Below are 13050 nucleotides of genomic sequence, written 5' to 3'. Positions count from 1 at the left end.
TTAGGGAGGACCTGTGCTTGTGTCTGGATGAGACTTAGGTGATCTCAAACTAAGTACTAGATAGTGTCCTCTTGGAATCTACATCTGTTCCCTATTTAAACCAATTCCCCTTTGTCCTCCTTTTCTTGGGTGCTTTAATTGTAATTCTAGAACTTTTTACTATCCCATTGTCTTCCTTTTTACTGGTGCTGATATAACCTTAAAGCGCCGTAAAATCCTTAAAATCACTGGGTGGGGTTCCTGACCTGGGCAGGGAGGCACTTACTGCATCTTCTATCCCCCTATATCTGTTTTCCAACTTGCTTTCTGTCTTTGTCTTGGAATGAGATTACTTGGTTTTGTCCTGGCCCTGGCTGAGAGGGAAACAGTCAAATGTATAGTTAGTTTTGGGAGATGATATTTTTTTCCTTGTAAATTATCTCTCTGTTATGCACTGTATTATGTTTTGTTTACATATTATATATGATTTGTATACATTTGAGTGTGTTCCTCTTAGTGGGGATCTGTGCTTGTGTCTGGACGAGACTAGGTGATCTCAAACTAAGTACTAGATAGTGTGCTCTTGGAATCTACATCTGTTCCCTATTTAAACCAATTCCCCTTTGTCCTCCTTTTCTTGGGTGCTTTAATTGTAATTCTAGAACTCTTTACTATCCCATTGTCTTCCTTTTTACTGGTGCTTATATAACCTTAATGCGCCGTAAAACCCTTAAAATCACTGGGTGGGGTTCCTGACCTCTCAAAGTGGGCAGGGAGGCACTTACTGCATCTTCTATCCCCCTATATCTGTTTTCCAACTTGCTTTCTGTCTTTCTCTTGGAATGAGATTGCTTGGTTTTGTCCTGGCCCTGGCCAGATACCCTGGCTGAGAGGGAAATAGTCAAATGTATAGTTTTTGGGAGATGATATTTTTTTCCTTGTAAATTATCTCTCTGTTTTGCACTGCATTATGTGTTGGTTACGTATTATATATGATTTGTATACATTTGAGTGTGTTCCTCTTAGTGGGGATCTGTTCTTGTGTCTGGACGAGACTAGGTGATCTCAAACTAAGTACTAGATAGTGTGCTCTTGGAATCTACATCTGTTTCCTATTTAAACCAGTTCCCCTTTGTCTTACCTTTTCTTGGGTACCTTGATTGTAATTCTAGAACTTTTTACTATCTCATTTTCTTCCATTTTACTGATACTAATATGACCTTAATGTCTTGCAAGCGCCGTAAAACCCTTAAAATCATCAAAAGTAATTATTTTGTTATGCTTATTTTTTGTTTGTTTATTTTTAAAGATTTACCTCCAATTATACTAGCAGTAACTTTTTTGTTGTTGAAGTCAACAATTGTTCAAAAGCCTGTGTATATATGAATATATCCAATACTCTAATGGTGTGTGTATATCAGGAATATTTCATTGTAATTCATCACTTTACACAAATTTTGTAATCCTTGGAGGAAGTCCCAGTATGCGGGTGGTTGGATGGGAGCATCACCCTTGAATCATATACCTATGATGTCCGCATGGGTGTACGATCTGATAGTGATGTCGTTTCTTCTTCTCTTTACTAGCCTATCCTGCTTCTTTGGTTTGTGATTGTATTTTTGACAGGGGATATTTTTTTTTTTCTGTAAATCTTCTGCCTGTTTGTTCTTGGTTATTTATAATTTAGCTTATGATATCTTTAGGTTATAATTTTGATTGACATTTGTACTATTTTTCTTAGATTGCCTGTTTTTTTTGTTTCAGCGGTCTCTCATATAACCTCAATTGTGTTGGAAGAGACCTAAAGCAACAAACAAACAAACAAAAGTCCCAGTATGCTACTGGTGCCTTTTGAATTGACAAATCATTATCGGTTGAGGTAGTCTTTTCTTTTCTTTCTTTTTTATTTTTTGCGATTTCCACAAAATTACGTTTTATTACATTTTTTGGATGGGATGTATACTTTTTTTCCTTGCCCTAAATGATGTTTTAAAATATTTGACTTTCAGGGTCTGGACACTGGTACTCCAAAGAAAGAAAGGGAGGACGTCATGAAAAATTTCAAGGAGACTTTGACGCGCAAGAAGAGAGATGCCGAATTCCGTTTAGAAAAATACCAGGCGGATACCTTAACGTTCAACCTACGTGCTTTCAAACGTCGAAAATTGTTGCAATTGCAGACATTGGAGCAACGTCTTTTACAAGAAGTAAGATGTCAGAAAAACCTTTTTTTTGGGGGGGGGGGGGGTTGTTGTTTTTCGGGGAGGGTGGTGGTGGTTTTGGGTGTGTTGTTTTAAATTTGTGAAAGACAGTAAAATGTGATGATCCATTTGCACTTAATTAATTTTGGTAGATCAGTTATATTTAAACAGAGTGACAAATTAGGGAGCACATACTGGTGTAAGATAAAGATCTGAAAAAGTGTGTATGAGACGGTGCCACGAGGAAGGCTGATTTTTTAGGATGGTGTTTTTCTTGTAGTTTTCATTTTTTTATTTGTTTCATACATACTTTACTTCTTCAGTTCTTTATATATTAATTCAGCCCTATCACTTCTACAGATATTCATGTTTGTGGCAGGTCTTTTTATATACAGACTTGTACATCCTCTGACTGTAATAGTAATTCTGACTCATCTGTATCGATCAACAATTGATTCAGCACCCTTTCTCAGTCTTGTTTATAAAAAGAAAGTTCTGTAGGAACAATAAAAAGCCGAATGCTCCACTCTGATTGTACTATTTTTAGTTTGGCAACCCATTGTCCATCCTCCAGCTTTGTGAAGCATTGTTAATGTTTGCTCTTCCTTCACATAAGTTGAGCCAGTGAGTCTAAAATGTCATTTTTAACCTTTACAAGCCTGACTCGTTGTTTGCTCCATGACATAGTTGATATAGTTATATTGCAATAAATGAAACTTTGCTTGTATGGAGTTAAGGTTACTGGAAAAAGGCTTTTGGTTTCGATTTTTATGGTCGACTTGATTTTGGATTCACCATTCACATTTCCTTTCACATTTTAACTTTGCCTTAAATTCAAAATGCCTGAATATTTTGTCAGTCATTCTGCTAGCCAAAAACTAATGGTGGACATACAAAATACTGAAGTGCGTCATGTGTACTGATTTCAATTTTGTGCTCGATTTTGTAAAATCAATTTTTAATGATTGGTTTTTAATATCTGAAACTTTCCAACAGTTTACACAAATTCAATAAATTATACATCAAAAGAAACTAGTTGTCAAATTCCATATATGGATATGTCATTGTATTTGTTCCAACCAGTATTGAATTATTAGCAGATTAATTAAGACTGTCTAGTTTCTTTTGTAAAGAACTGTATAGTATTGATTCCTTTCTATAGAAAATGTAAATTTCATGAGATAACTTCTTGAATGGGAATCAGATGACAAGAGCTCAATTTTAAAACCATCTTTCAATGAAATTATTTTTATCAGGAAATTGGTCAAAGAGCTGCTCAACAAGAATACGAACACACAATGCTTGTCAGACACCATGAGTCGACACAAGACTTGGAGTACAAACAGCTGGCTGCGTTACAAAAGATGAAAGATGAACACTTGAAAAAACAGCACGAGACAGAAAGAGAGAACCAACATGACTACAACCGCTGTGCTGAGGCAGACCTCCGTAAAAAACATGCCATGGAAGTCAAGCAGCAACCGAGAAGTTTAAGGGTGAGTGTCCGTCCTGTTTACTGGGTGGGGTTCCTGACCTCCCATAGTGGGCAGGGAGGTACATACTGTGTCTTCTATCCCCCTATATCTATTTTCCAACATGCTTTCTGTCTTTGTCTTGGAATGAGATTACTTAGTTTTGTCCTGGCCCTGGTCGGAGTCCTGCCTGGGAGGGAAACAGTCAAATGCATAGTTATTGTTTTGGGAGATTATATTTTTTTCCTTGTAAATCATCTCTCTGTTATGTATTATTATATGTTATTTTTAATGTATAATGTAAGCATTTGAGTGTATTCCTCTTTGTTGGATTTTGTGCTTGTCAGGATGAGACTTATAGGTGATCTCAAACTAAGTAGTTTGATAGTGTGCTCTTGGAATCTACATCTGATCCCTATTTGTTCCCAGTTCCCCTATGTCTTACTTTTTCTTGGGTGCTTTATTGTAATTCTAGAACTTTTTACTATCCCATTTTCTTCCTTTTTACTGGCGCTGATATAACCTAAATGTGTTGCACGTCGTAAAACCCTTAAAAGCAAAAACAAAACAGTGTCCCGTTTGAAAAGTATTTGCAGTGATGCCAAAACTCCGGTTTCACCGGAAAAAACTCCGGTCTGGAGCAAAAAATTCCGGGCTCCGGGCAACTTCCGTCAAATTCCGGTGAGGTCAATTTGTTCCAAGGAAACCCCCCCTTCCAACCACCAGATCATCATCATTGCCACTAGTATTACAACCATCATCACTACCACCACTACTGCAACCACCACCACATCATCATCACTACCACTACTACTACAACCACCACCACCACATCATCAGTACCACAACTACTACTACTACAACCACCACCACCACCACATTATCATCACTACCACTACCACAACTACCATCACTATTATAACCACCACCACATCATCATCACTACCACTACTACACAACCACCACCACATCATCATCACTACTACTACTACTACAACCACCACAACCAAATCGTCATCACTACCACTACTACTGCAACCACCACTACCACATCATCATCAATACCACTACTACTACAACCACCAGCATCACATCATCACTACCACTACCACTACAATCACCACTACCACTACAATCACCACTACCACATCATCATCACGACCTCTACTACTACAACCACCACCACCACATCATCATCACTACCACTACTACTATAACCACCACTGACACCATTACATCATCAATACCACTACTACTACAACCACCACCACCACATCATCATCACTACAACTACTACTACAACCACCACCACCACATCATCATTACCACTACTACTGCAACCACCACCACCACATCATCATCACTGCAACTACCACTACTACTACAACGACCACTTCAACATCGCTACCACTACTACTACTACCACCACCACCACCACATCATCACTATCACTACTACTACAACAACCACCACAACCACATCATCATTACCACTACTACTACTACAACCACCACCACCACATTATCATCACTACCACGACTACTACTTCAACCACCACAACCACAATATCATCACTACCATTTGTACTACAATCAGCATCACCACCACATCAGCAACACTACCACCACTACTACAACCACCACCACATCCTTATCATCACGACCACAACTACTACAACCACTATACCACCACCACATCATCATCACTACAACTACTTCAACCACCACCACCACCATATCATCATCACTACTACTACTACTACAACAACAACAACCACTATCACATCTTCATCATTACTACAACCACCAACACCACATTACCACCAGTACTAAAATCTCTACCATTAGGTTTTTTGCGCTTTACTTCATTTGAAATAAGGAAACTTTGGGATTGTATTTGGCATTGTGTTTATTTATCATAATATAATTCTAATCAGTTATCTATTTAGAACTATACAATATGTAAACACAATATCAAATACCATTCGAATTCCTTTTTCTTGTGTGCGGAAATTCCTCTTTCGGCATTGAAATTCCTACGAGTGGTGTCTGAAACTCCTGTGAGCCAAATTTAAAGTTGGCGTCTCTGTATTTGGAACCATTTTCTTTGCTTCTCTCTCTTCTTTTTTTCTTTCTTTTAGTCAAGGGGACCTGAATTAATTATATACATTGTACTTTTATGTATTTGTTTTTATTTCTGAAATTCATGTCAAGGTTTGTTTTGTTTTTTCTAATGCACCTGCTTATTATAGTATTAGAAGTTATGTAATAAAGGTGCTGCATGTGAAGAATGGATGAGAACATCCTCATAGATTGTAAACATGTTTGAATTTGGATACTGTGTTATATTTTCGGTTTTGCAAACCATTTGAAAAAGAGCGCATTTCAATACAATTCAAGCATCAGAATTATGGTTGATGAGGCAGACATGGAAGGAGCACAAATCACTGCACTGTATGTTCCACCTGTGTATGTTTTGTAGGTATGATTGAAATGTGACATGATTCTAAATTGATTCTTACAATGAAAACCTCGAAACAGTGGGCTTTATGGAGTCACTCTAACAACAATAGGCTTTAGGTATCCATAAAATCAGTGTGAAAAATGATATCACCATGTCTTTGTTCTGTTATGGAACTCACCAATAGGGAATGAGAGTAGCGGAAGAGTAGCGTCCCTTGATTGGACGTCAGCGGAGAAGTTATTTGTAAACAAACTGAAGCTTCGTCTCCAACTACAAGCCAAGCGCCCCAAATACAAAATGTATTATTCATATTTCTTTAATTTTCTCCATTATGAAATGTTAACAAAATATGATGTAGACTACAAATTAAAAATAAAAGATGTTGATAAATAGTACAATACAATGGGACAACCCTTCCTAAACTTACTGAACTTCCCGCTAATGATTGGTACTAATAATGGCGATAGCGTCTGTCGGTTGTCAAGACGCTACTTCCAACAAAGGGGCCCTACTCTTAAATCTGTTTTGAAATCTCATTCCCTATACCTGTGGCATGGTTTATATTATCAAAGATATAAAGACAAGATGAGAACCAAAATCTTGGCAAAAATCAAGTGACTGGGTTACCACCCCAAATGAATTGATATCAAGCTCCAGGTACAGATATTACTTTATTTAAGCATTTATTTAACTTACTTCATCTGTCTCCTTTATTATCCTGTTAGGGCCCAATATTTGATAACGCCCCATCTTTTTAAAGTGTGTTCAGTGTGTGTGTGTGTGTGTGTATTTTGAGTGGAATGTTGAAAAAATGTTATCCATCTTTCTTTTCATGAGCCCTGGAATTACCTTATAAGTGTTGCAAGCTCAAACTTCTAAAAACTAAAACTAAACCATAATTTTCAACAGGCTAAAGAGATTCAAATTAGAAAGCAGTTCAATGAAGCTGTGAAGACCCAGCAGAGGCAGTATAAGGCTCTCAAGGACCATATACTGCATCACACTCCCAAAGCAGATCAGAAGACTGTGGTGAAGAAACTCAAGGAAGAGCAGCTGAGGAAACTGACAGCACTGGAGGATCAGTATGAACTCAGCATTGCTGAGATGCTGCAACAGCAGAATGTAAGTCATGATAAATGACTTGATATTAGTTTTTTTTTTTTTTTTTTTTGTGACGGGAATCTTGTTGCTCTTTAATCTCCTTCTGATCTGTGTTGACCTTGCCATCTCAGTTTTACTCTTTTTAGGGTGCTAGTTAACTTGACCTAAATTTAAACCCCTAAAAAAAATTTTTTTAAAGACTATTTGAGAGTGTTTATTTCAGGGAGGATCTAGTACTTGTGTCTCAGACCTGGCATACAGATTGCTTCTGGATCTACTTCATTTCATTATCATAAATAGTCCCTTTTGCTTTTTTTTTTTTTTAACCATGTCCATAACATTAATTAGGATCTTATAAACTATACATATACATACATCAGATTTCAGAAATCTTTCATAAACACTTCTTCATTTGCCAAATTGTATAGAATCTCAAATGTGTTGATAAAATGTTTATTCATTGATTCATTTCCATCGGATTTTGATTATCCATTTATATACATATAAATACAATATAATAGTATATAATGTGTGTGCGTTCTTGTGCACCTAGTGTCGTTTTGACGACAGAATTGGGAGCAATATAATCTTTTGATCTGCTTTTCCCCGACATGGTATGTTCTAGACCTAAAATTGTGGCAAAAACTATAAAACTCAACTTTTTTAGTAAGTTTTTACTCTAAGGTTTTGAATGATACTACCAGCAAGACATCTGCTTATTCATCATTATATTATTGAAACAATATACGTTCTACAGGTACGTCTAGACGAAACTCAAGTTCAGGATGCAAATGAACTCAGTAAACGCCTGCAGCAGGAATTGGAGCTCCTGACAGCCTACCAAAGTAAGGTGAAAATGCACACGGAGGCACAACACCAACGAGAACGTAAGGTGCTGGAGGAAAAGGTATCCCTCAGACGAGCTCTTTTGGAGCAGAAGGTAAGTTAGTGTTTTATACCAATCTTTTATTCTGAACGCCAACAAATTGCCCTTAGCCTATCTTCCTTTCGATTGGATGGATGCTGTTATTCTATTATCTTTAAACTTTTCTTCAAACTTCCAATTTACTGGTACGGAAATTACTTAAGTGGCAAGTGCCGTAAAACCCCTAAAACCTGAAACCTCACTACCATTACAACCACCACCACCAACACATCATCATGTCCATTGCCACCACAACCATCATCATCATCACTTTTTTTTTTTTTTGGTCACATTCATATGGTGTCCAACGCAGGCCTAGAATTCCTTATTTTGCATCATAATTTCAAAGATTTTCTGGACGAGCTTTCCTGTGCTACAGAAATCGAGTGAATCTATGATAAACCAGGGAGGCAACTCTGTTAGATGTCATATAGCAAGGTTTCATTGAACATCTGGATTTTTTTTTCTCATCCTCTACAGATGGAGGAGGAAAAATTGAGCTTCCAAACAGAAGAAACAGAGAAACGGCAGCAGCTAGAAGAGAAACACAGCAAGCAATTAGAGGCTTTCGATATCGAAACAACAGGCCTGGGTCTGAAGGCAGTTGAAGTCGTGCAGGCCTCCCTGGAAGCTGCAGACGACGACATCAGCATCAGGGGCAGTATGTTGAGTCTGAGCTCAAGCAATTCCTTCTCTTCACACTCGCCATTATTATAACAATGTCCTCGTTTTGTTCAACACCAATAACAAAAGCAACAAACTATTCCTTCTGTAACTTTATTCAGGTAATTTCTTTGTTATATTGTTTATTTGCAAGAGCCCCCCCCCCACACACACACACACACACACACATACACACAGCGACCAACTTGTATGGAAATGACCCTTGCGTGTTCCAGGATTATACTTTTTTGACTAGCAAATTAAAACAAGGAACATAAAAGGCTCTAAATCTAGATTATATTATATAATAGTCCAAGCACACTGTTGTTTAGGGTCCATACAGTATTGTGTGTTAGGGTGTCCGCTATGCATACATACACAGACAAACAAACATTTTTTGTTTTTTGTTTTTTTAACTAAACTGTCATTGTACTTTTGTCAAATTGCTGGTCAAAAAATAATGGCAATGGCCTTTTTAATTTTGATAATTTCAAAAGGTATGTTAGGTGTGTTTTCTGTTTGAAAATGTGATCATTCCTTTTGATTTTTGTTTTTTCTCCTTAAGTTAAACGACAACTGCAATCGAATACTTTTTCCCCATGGTGTAATTTTCTCAAGTTTAATGATAATATACACATAAAACTGTTCACTCATTAAAACTAGCCACTTTATGATTGTTATGATTTTCATTATTATCATTATTATTAGTACTACTACTTCTATTCACATTATTGGCAGAAATGGAGATAAAGCCCTTAATTCACCTTTCAACCTAAAAAAAAAAACCAAAAAAACGACTTGATTTTGTAATTACATAAGTAGGTAGATCTAACATCCCAATTTACAATGGTAGGTTGGGGTTTTTTTCCCTTTTTTTTGACCATTTCCCAAGTCTTTAATGTGTTCAGTCAAGATTGACAAAATTAGCAGCAACAGAGGAAACCGATTTTCATCAATTGTGTTTAGTGCTCACAGATAAATATTTTATTCAGTTAAAAAGCAATTTTATTTTTAGTTCATTTGTATTATATTTTTTTTAGCTCTTAACCCTCAAGTGTACCTATGAGATACGCCAGTCCGGAATTAGAATTCCAGTATAATGTGCCAGGTGATTCTTGCCATTAAAAGTACAAAACAATACCTGTAAAATATATATAAAGGCAACAATGAGATTTTCTATAACTACCAAGACAGAATAGATCACCATGATAATATCACTGTGCCTACATTTGTATTTTTACATAGCCTTTACAAGTTACAATCATAGGATTTTTTTTTGTAACCAAATACATACGGGCATCGATTAACTCTCTCGAGTTCATATGCATGGAAAATCTAACAAATTCGTTCGATTTTCAATGAGGGTGAACTCGAGAGAGTTAAACGATCCAACAATCCATCCCTTGGCAAAAAAAAAAAACAAACAAACAAACTCAAGAGACTGGTGTATCTCAATCTGTTTTTCACCTCATTTCAAACCACCTATGCATTGTTTGCATTCTCATTAGCTACTTTTACACTTCGTCAGTTTTTTTTCTTTCTTGTTATAGGTTAAAGATACCTTTTTCTATATATATATATATATTCACTAAATAGTAGCAAATATGTAATGTACAGTGAACGTGGAAGTGTTTTTAAGTTAATGTTATTTCAAGGGTTTATTTCAACGCTGCTACAGATACTTCCATCTGTGTCTGCTACAGATACTCCTATCCTATCTGTGTCTGCTACAGATACTCCCATCTGTGTCTGCTACAGATACTCCCATCTGTGTGTCTTTGTTGACAATAATCTCTCCATCCACATCCCAATACAAATGAGAGGAACTATTTAAAACAACTACAAAATACTATTCTACTTATGTTATTTCATTTCTTGATTTATTATACGCAATGACAATAGTGTATACTTTGCTTTGATTAGTGTAACAATATTACGGCGCTTATTATCTTCTACATAATATACACGGTACCATTCTCACAAGAATGAAATTATTATCTTTTATTTTTATTCTTTGTTGTTGTTTTTGGGGGTTTTTTTGTTTGTTTTTATTTGCATAGGATGAGCCATTGAATATCACTTTTTGTTGCAGACATTTCTTTAACTTATATTTGCGTCTTTTTGTGTTTGCTTGACGTTGTTTTAGTTCTCTGTTTTGTTCTTTTTGTTGGGTTTGTTTTGATTTTGGTTTGTTTTCCTGGGTTGTTATTTATAAAATTATTATAGAGGAAAAGCCAGGCTATTTTATTATTTTTTTCACTACACGTGTTTATTGTGACAATTTAAAGTTGAATAATAAGATTGTCTCAATAGGGCATAATGTTATGTCTAAAAGATAGGTCTGATTCTTTCTTTAAAAAAAAAGGAAAAAAGAAGTACCTACACATCAATGTCTGTGTTAACTGTTACAATTATAACTCTATTCCGCGTACACACTCACAATGTGAATGAAACTGGATGATTGTAGAACATTTTGTTATGATTATTGGGGGTTTATTTTGGGTTTTTTATGGGGGAGGGGGGGAGTTGGCCATTATTTTGTACTTTAAAAAAAAAACAATCATAATAACACACGATTTTCATAATTGTCTTTTGTCTGTTTCGTTGGACTTTATTACATCTTTCATTACATTTACTTTTTTTTTCATTTTCCATATTTCTTTCTCTCTTTTTAAAAAAAAACTATTTTAGGCCTTTACTTAAATGAATTAACAGAGGACAAAGATTCCCGAGTTTTTTCTGCTGTATACATCAATTTTTTAATATTTTTTTATTATTAAAGTTTCTCTCATAAAATTAAACGCAACTTTTTTAAATGTGCAGACTTCCCAACTGCTTAGAAAAACTCTGTAAATCTAAATAACATTTTGTCTTTTACTATAGCCTCTCTAATTAAATTTGAATCCTTTCAAGATTTTGGAGGGTTATTGAACCCTGCAACTTGTTCATTTATAAAATTAGATAAGGTGACATCACTTTTTAAGCCATTTTAAAAATTTGAAGTTGGCAGGTCCTCTGCTGTCCTGTATATTGTGGAAAGATCATCAAGTCTTGTCAAGTAAAAGCTAATTAGATGTTGTGTATAGATGAGTAATGACCAAAAAAAAAAAAAAAAAGTAACCTTAGGAAATCAATGCTGTATACCAGCAAAATTTCTATTGTTTTTATTTTGGCTAGAAAAAGGAAAATGGTGTCTCTTGTATTAGAGAGAAATCTCTGAATAGGACACTCCCTTATTTAAGTCATTTTGACATGAACACGCCTTCACTCTGAGGAGAAATCATTTAGCAAAATTCTACCACTTTTTCTAAAACATTCTTCCCAAATTTTGTTCATTAAAAATTACAGCTTTTTTACTCATTGATTCGGCTCTTGTCTGCCATTTCATTCTTGTGGACATGTTTTGACAGTTTTGAAATTAAGCTATTCTGACTTTCTTAAACGATTTTGATGACGTCACTTGGCATATTTCAATAATTTGACTTCTTGTTAAAAGTTTTGATAATCGCTGACAATCATCCATCCTCTCAGTCTCGGGAAGAAGAATTTACATTTTAAATTAAATAAACACAAGATAATGAAATACATTTTGGCAGCATTGCCTTGCTCAGTGTATTCCATAGTGATGATTTATGCCTTGTTTAATCAACTTGCCCATAAGAAGTAGAAGCCCTTTCATGTACAAGCCTGATACTCAATTCAACTTGAGTCCAGTCGGGTAATGTGTGTAAAGTGCCTTACCCAGGGACAGAATACTGAGTCAATAATTTTGCCAGCATTGTTGATGATTGTTCAGTTACTAATCATGCTCATTGTTGCTTGATTCTGATACTAATTGAGAGACGATACGGCTTAGCGATTAATGCTATTTGCCCGTCATAATTGTGATAGTTCAGCATTCATGATTGATTTCACTAAATCACAGAACAGAAACCCATCCTTTTTTTTCTATGTAAAAGAGGTGGTTATGTTGTATATGGAGACTTGTAAAGTGGCAATTATATATTCCATAAGATTGAGGGGTTTTTGGGGGGTTTTTTTGTTTTGTTTATGTCTTTTCCCACCACCAATAAACTTTAGTTCGTTAACCACATATAATCGTGATGTTTGAAGATTATGACTCCAGCAAGTGGTACTCCCTTCCCTGTATGTCGTTTTTATGTTTACTATTATGTTTGCTGTATCAGCATTTACTATCTGGGACGTATTAATATGGTTTTATATCATGCATTCCTTTTTTTTTTCC

At 35.7% G+C, this 13050-nt stretch overlaps 1 protein-coding gene across 5 annotated transcripts in view; it reads left to right on the top strand.

Moving 5' to 3' along the window:
* Window positions 1-11021, top strand: part of LOC144968930 (serine/threonine-protein kinase TAO1-like) — a 28029-nt gene extending 17008 nt beyond the window's left edge. For 4 of the 5 annotated variants that reach the window (XM_078907809.1, XM_078907807.1, XM_078907808.1 and 1 more), the window contains 5 exons: window positions 1989-2186; window positions 3437-3676; window positions 7025-7237; window positions 7974-8156; window positions 8622-11021. In XM_078907809.1, coding sequence (XP_078763935.1) covers window positions 1989-2186; window positions 3437-3676; window positions 7025-7237; window positions 7974-8156; window positions 8622-8858 — 1071 coding nt within the window. In that variant the 3' untranslated portion in view covers window positions 8859-11021. The remainder of the gene's footprint in view (window positions 1-1988; window positions 2187-3436; window positions 3677-7024; window positions 7238-7973; window positions 8157-8621) is intronic. The other variant, XR_013644696.1, reaches the window with a different exon arrangement.
* The last annotated feature ends 2029 nt before the right edge of the window (window positions 11022-13050 follow it).

Source organism: Berghia stephanieae, chromosome 3 (genome assembly GCF_034508935.2).
Source record: "Berghia stephanieae isolate SIO BIC M18660-M18661 chromosome 3, UCSD_Bste_1.3, whole genome shotgun sequence".
Taxonomy (NCBI): Eukaryota; Metazoa; Mollusca; class Gastropoda; order Nudibranchia; family Aeolidiidae; genus Berghia; species Berghia stephanieae.
This window is presented reverse-complemented; position numbering and strand designations above follow the sequence as displayed.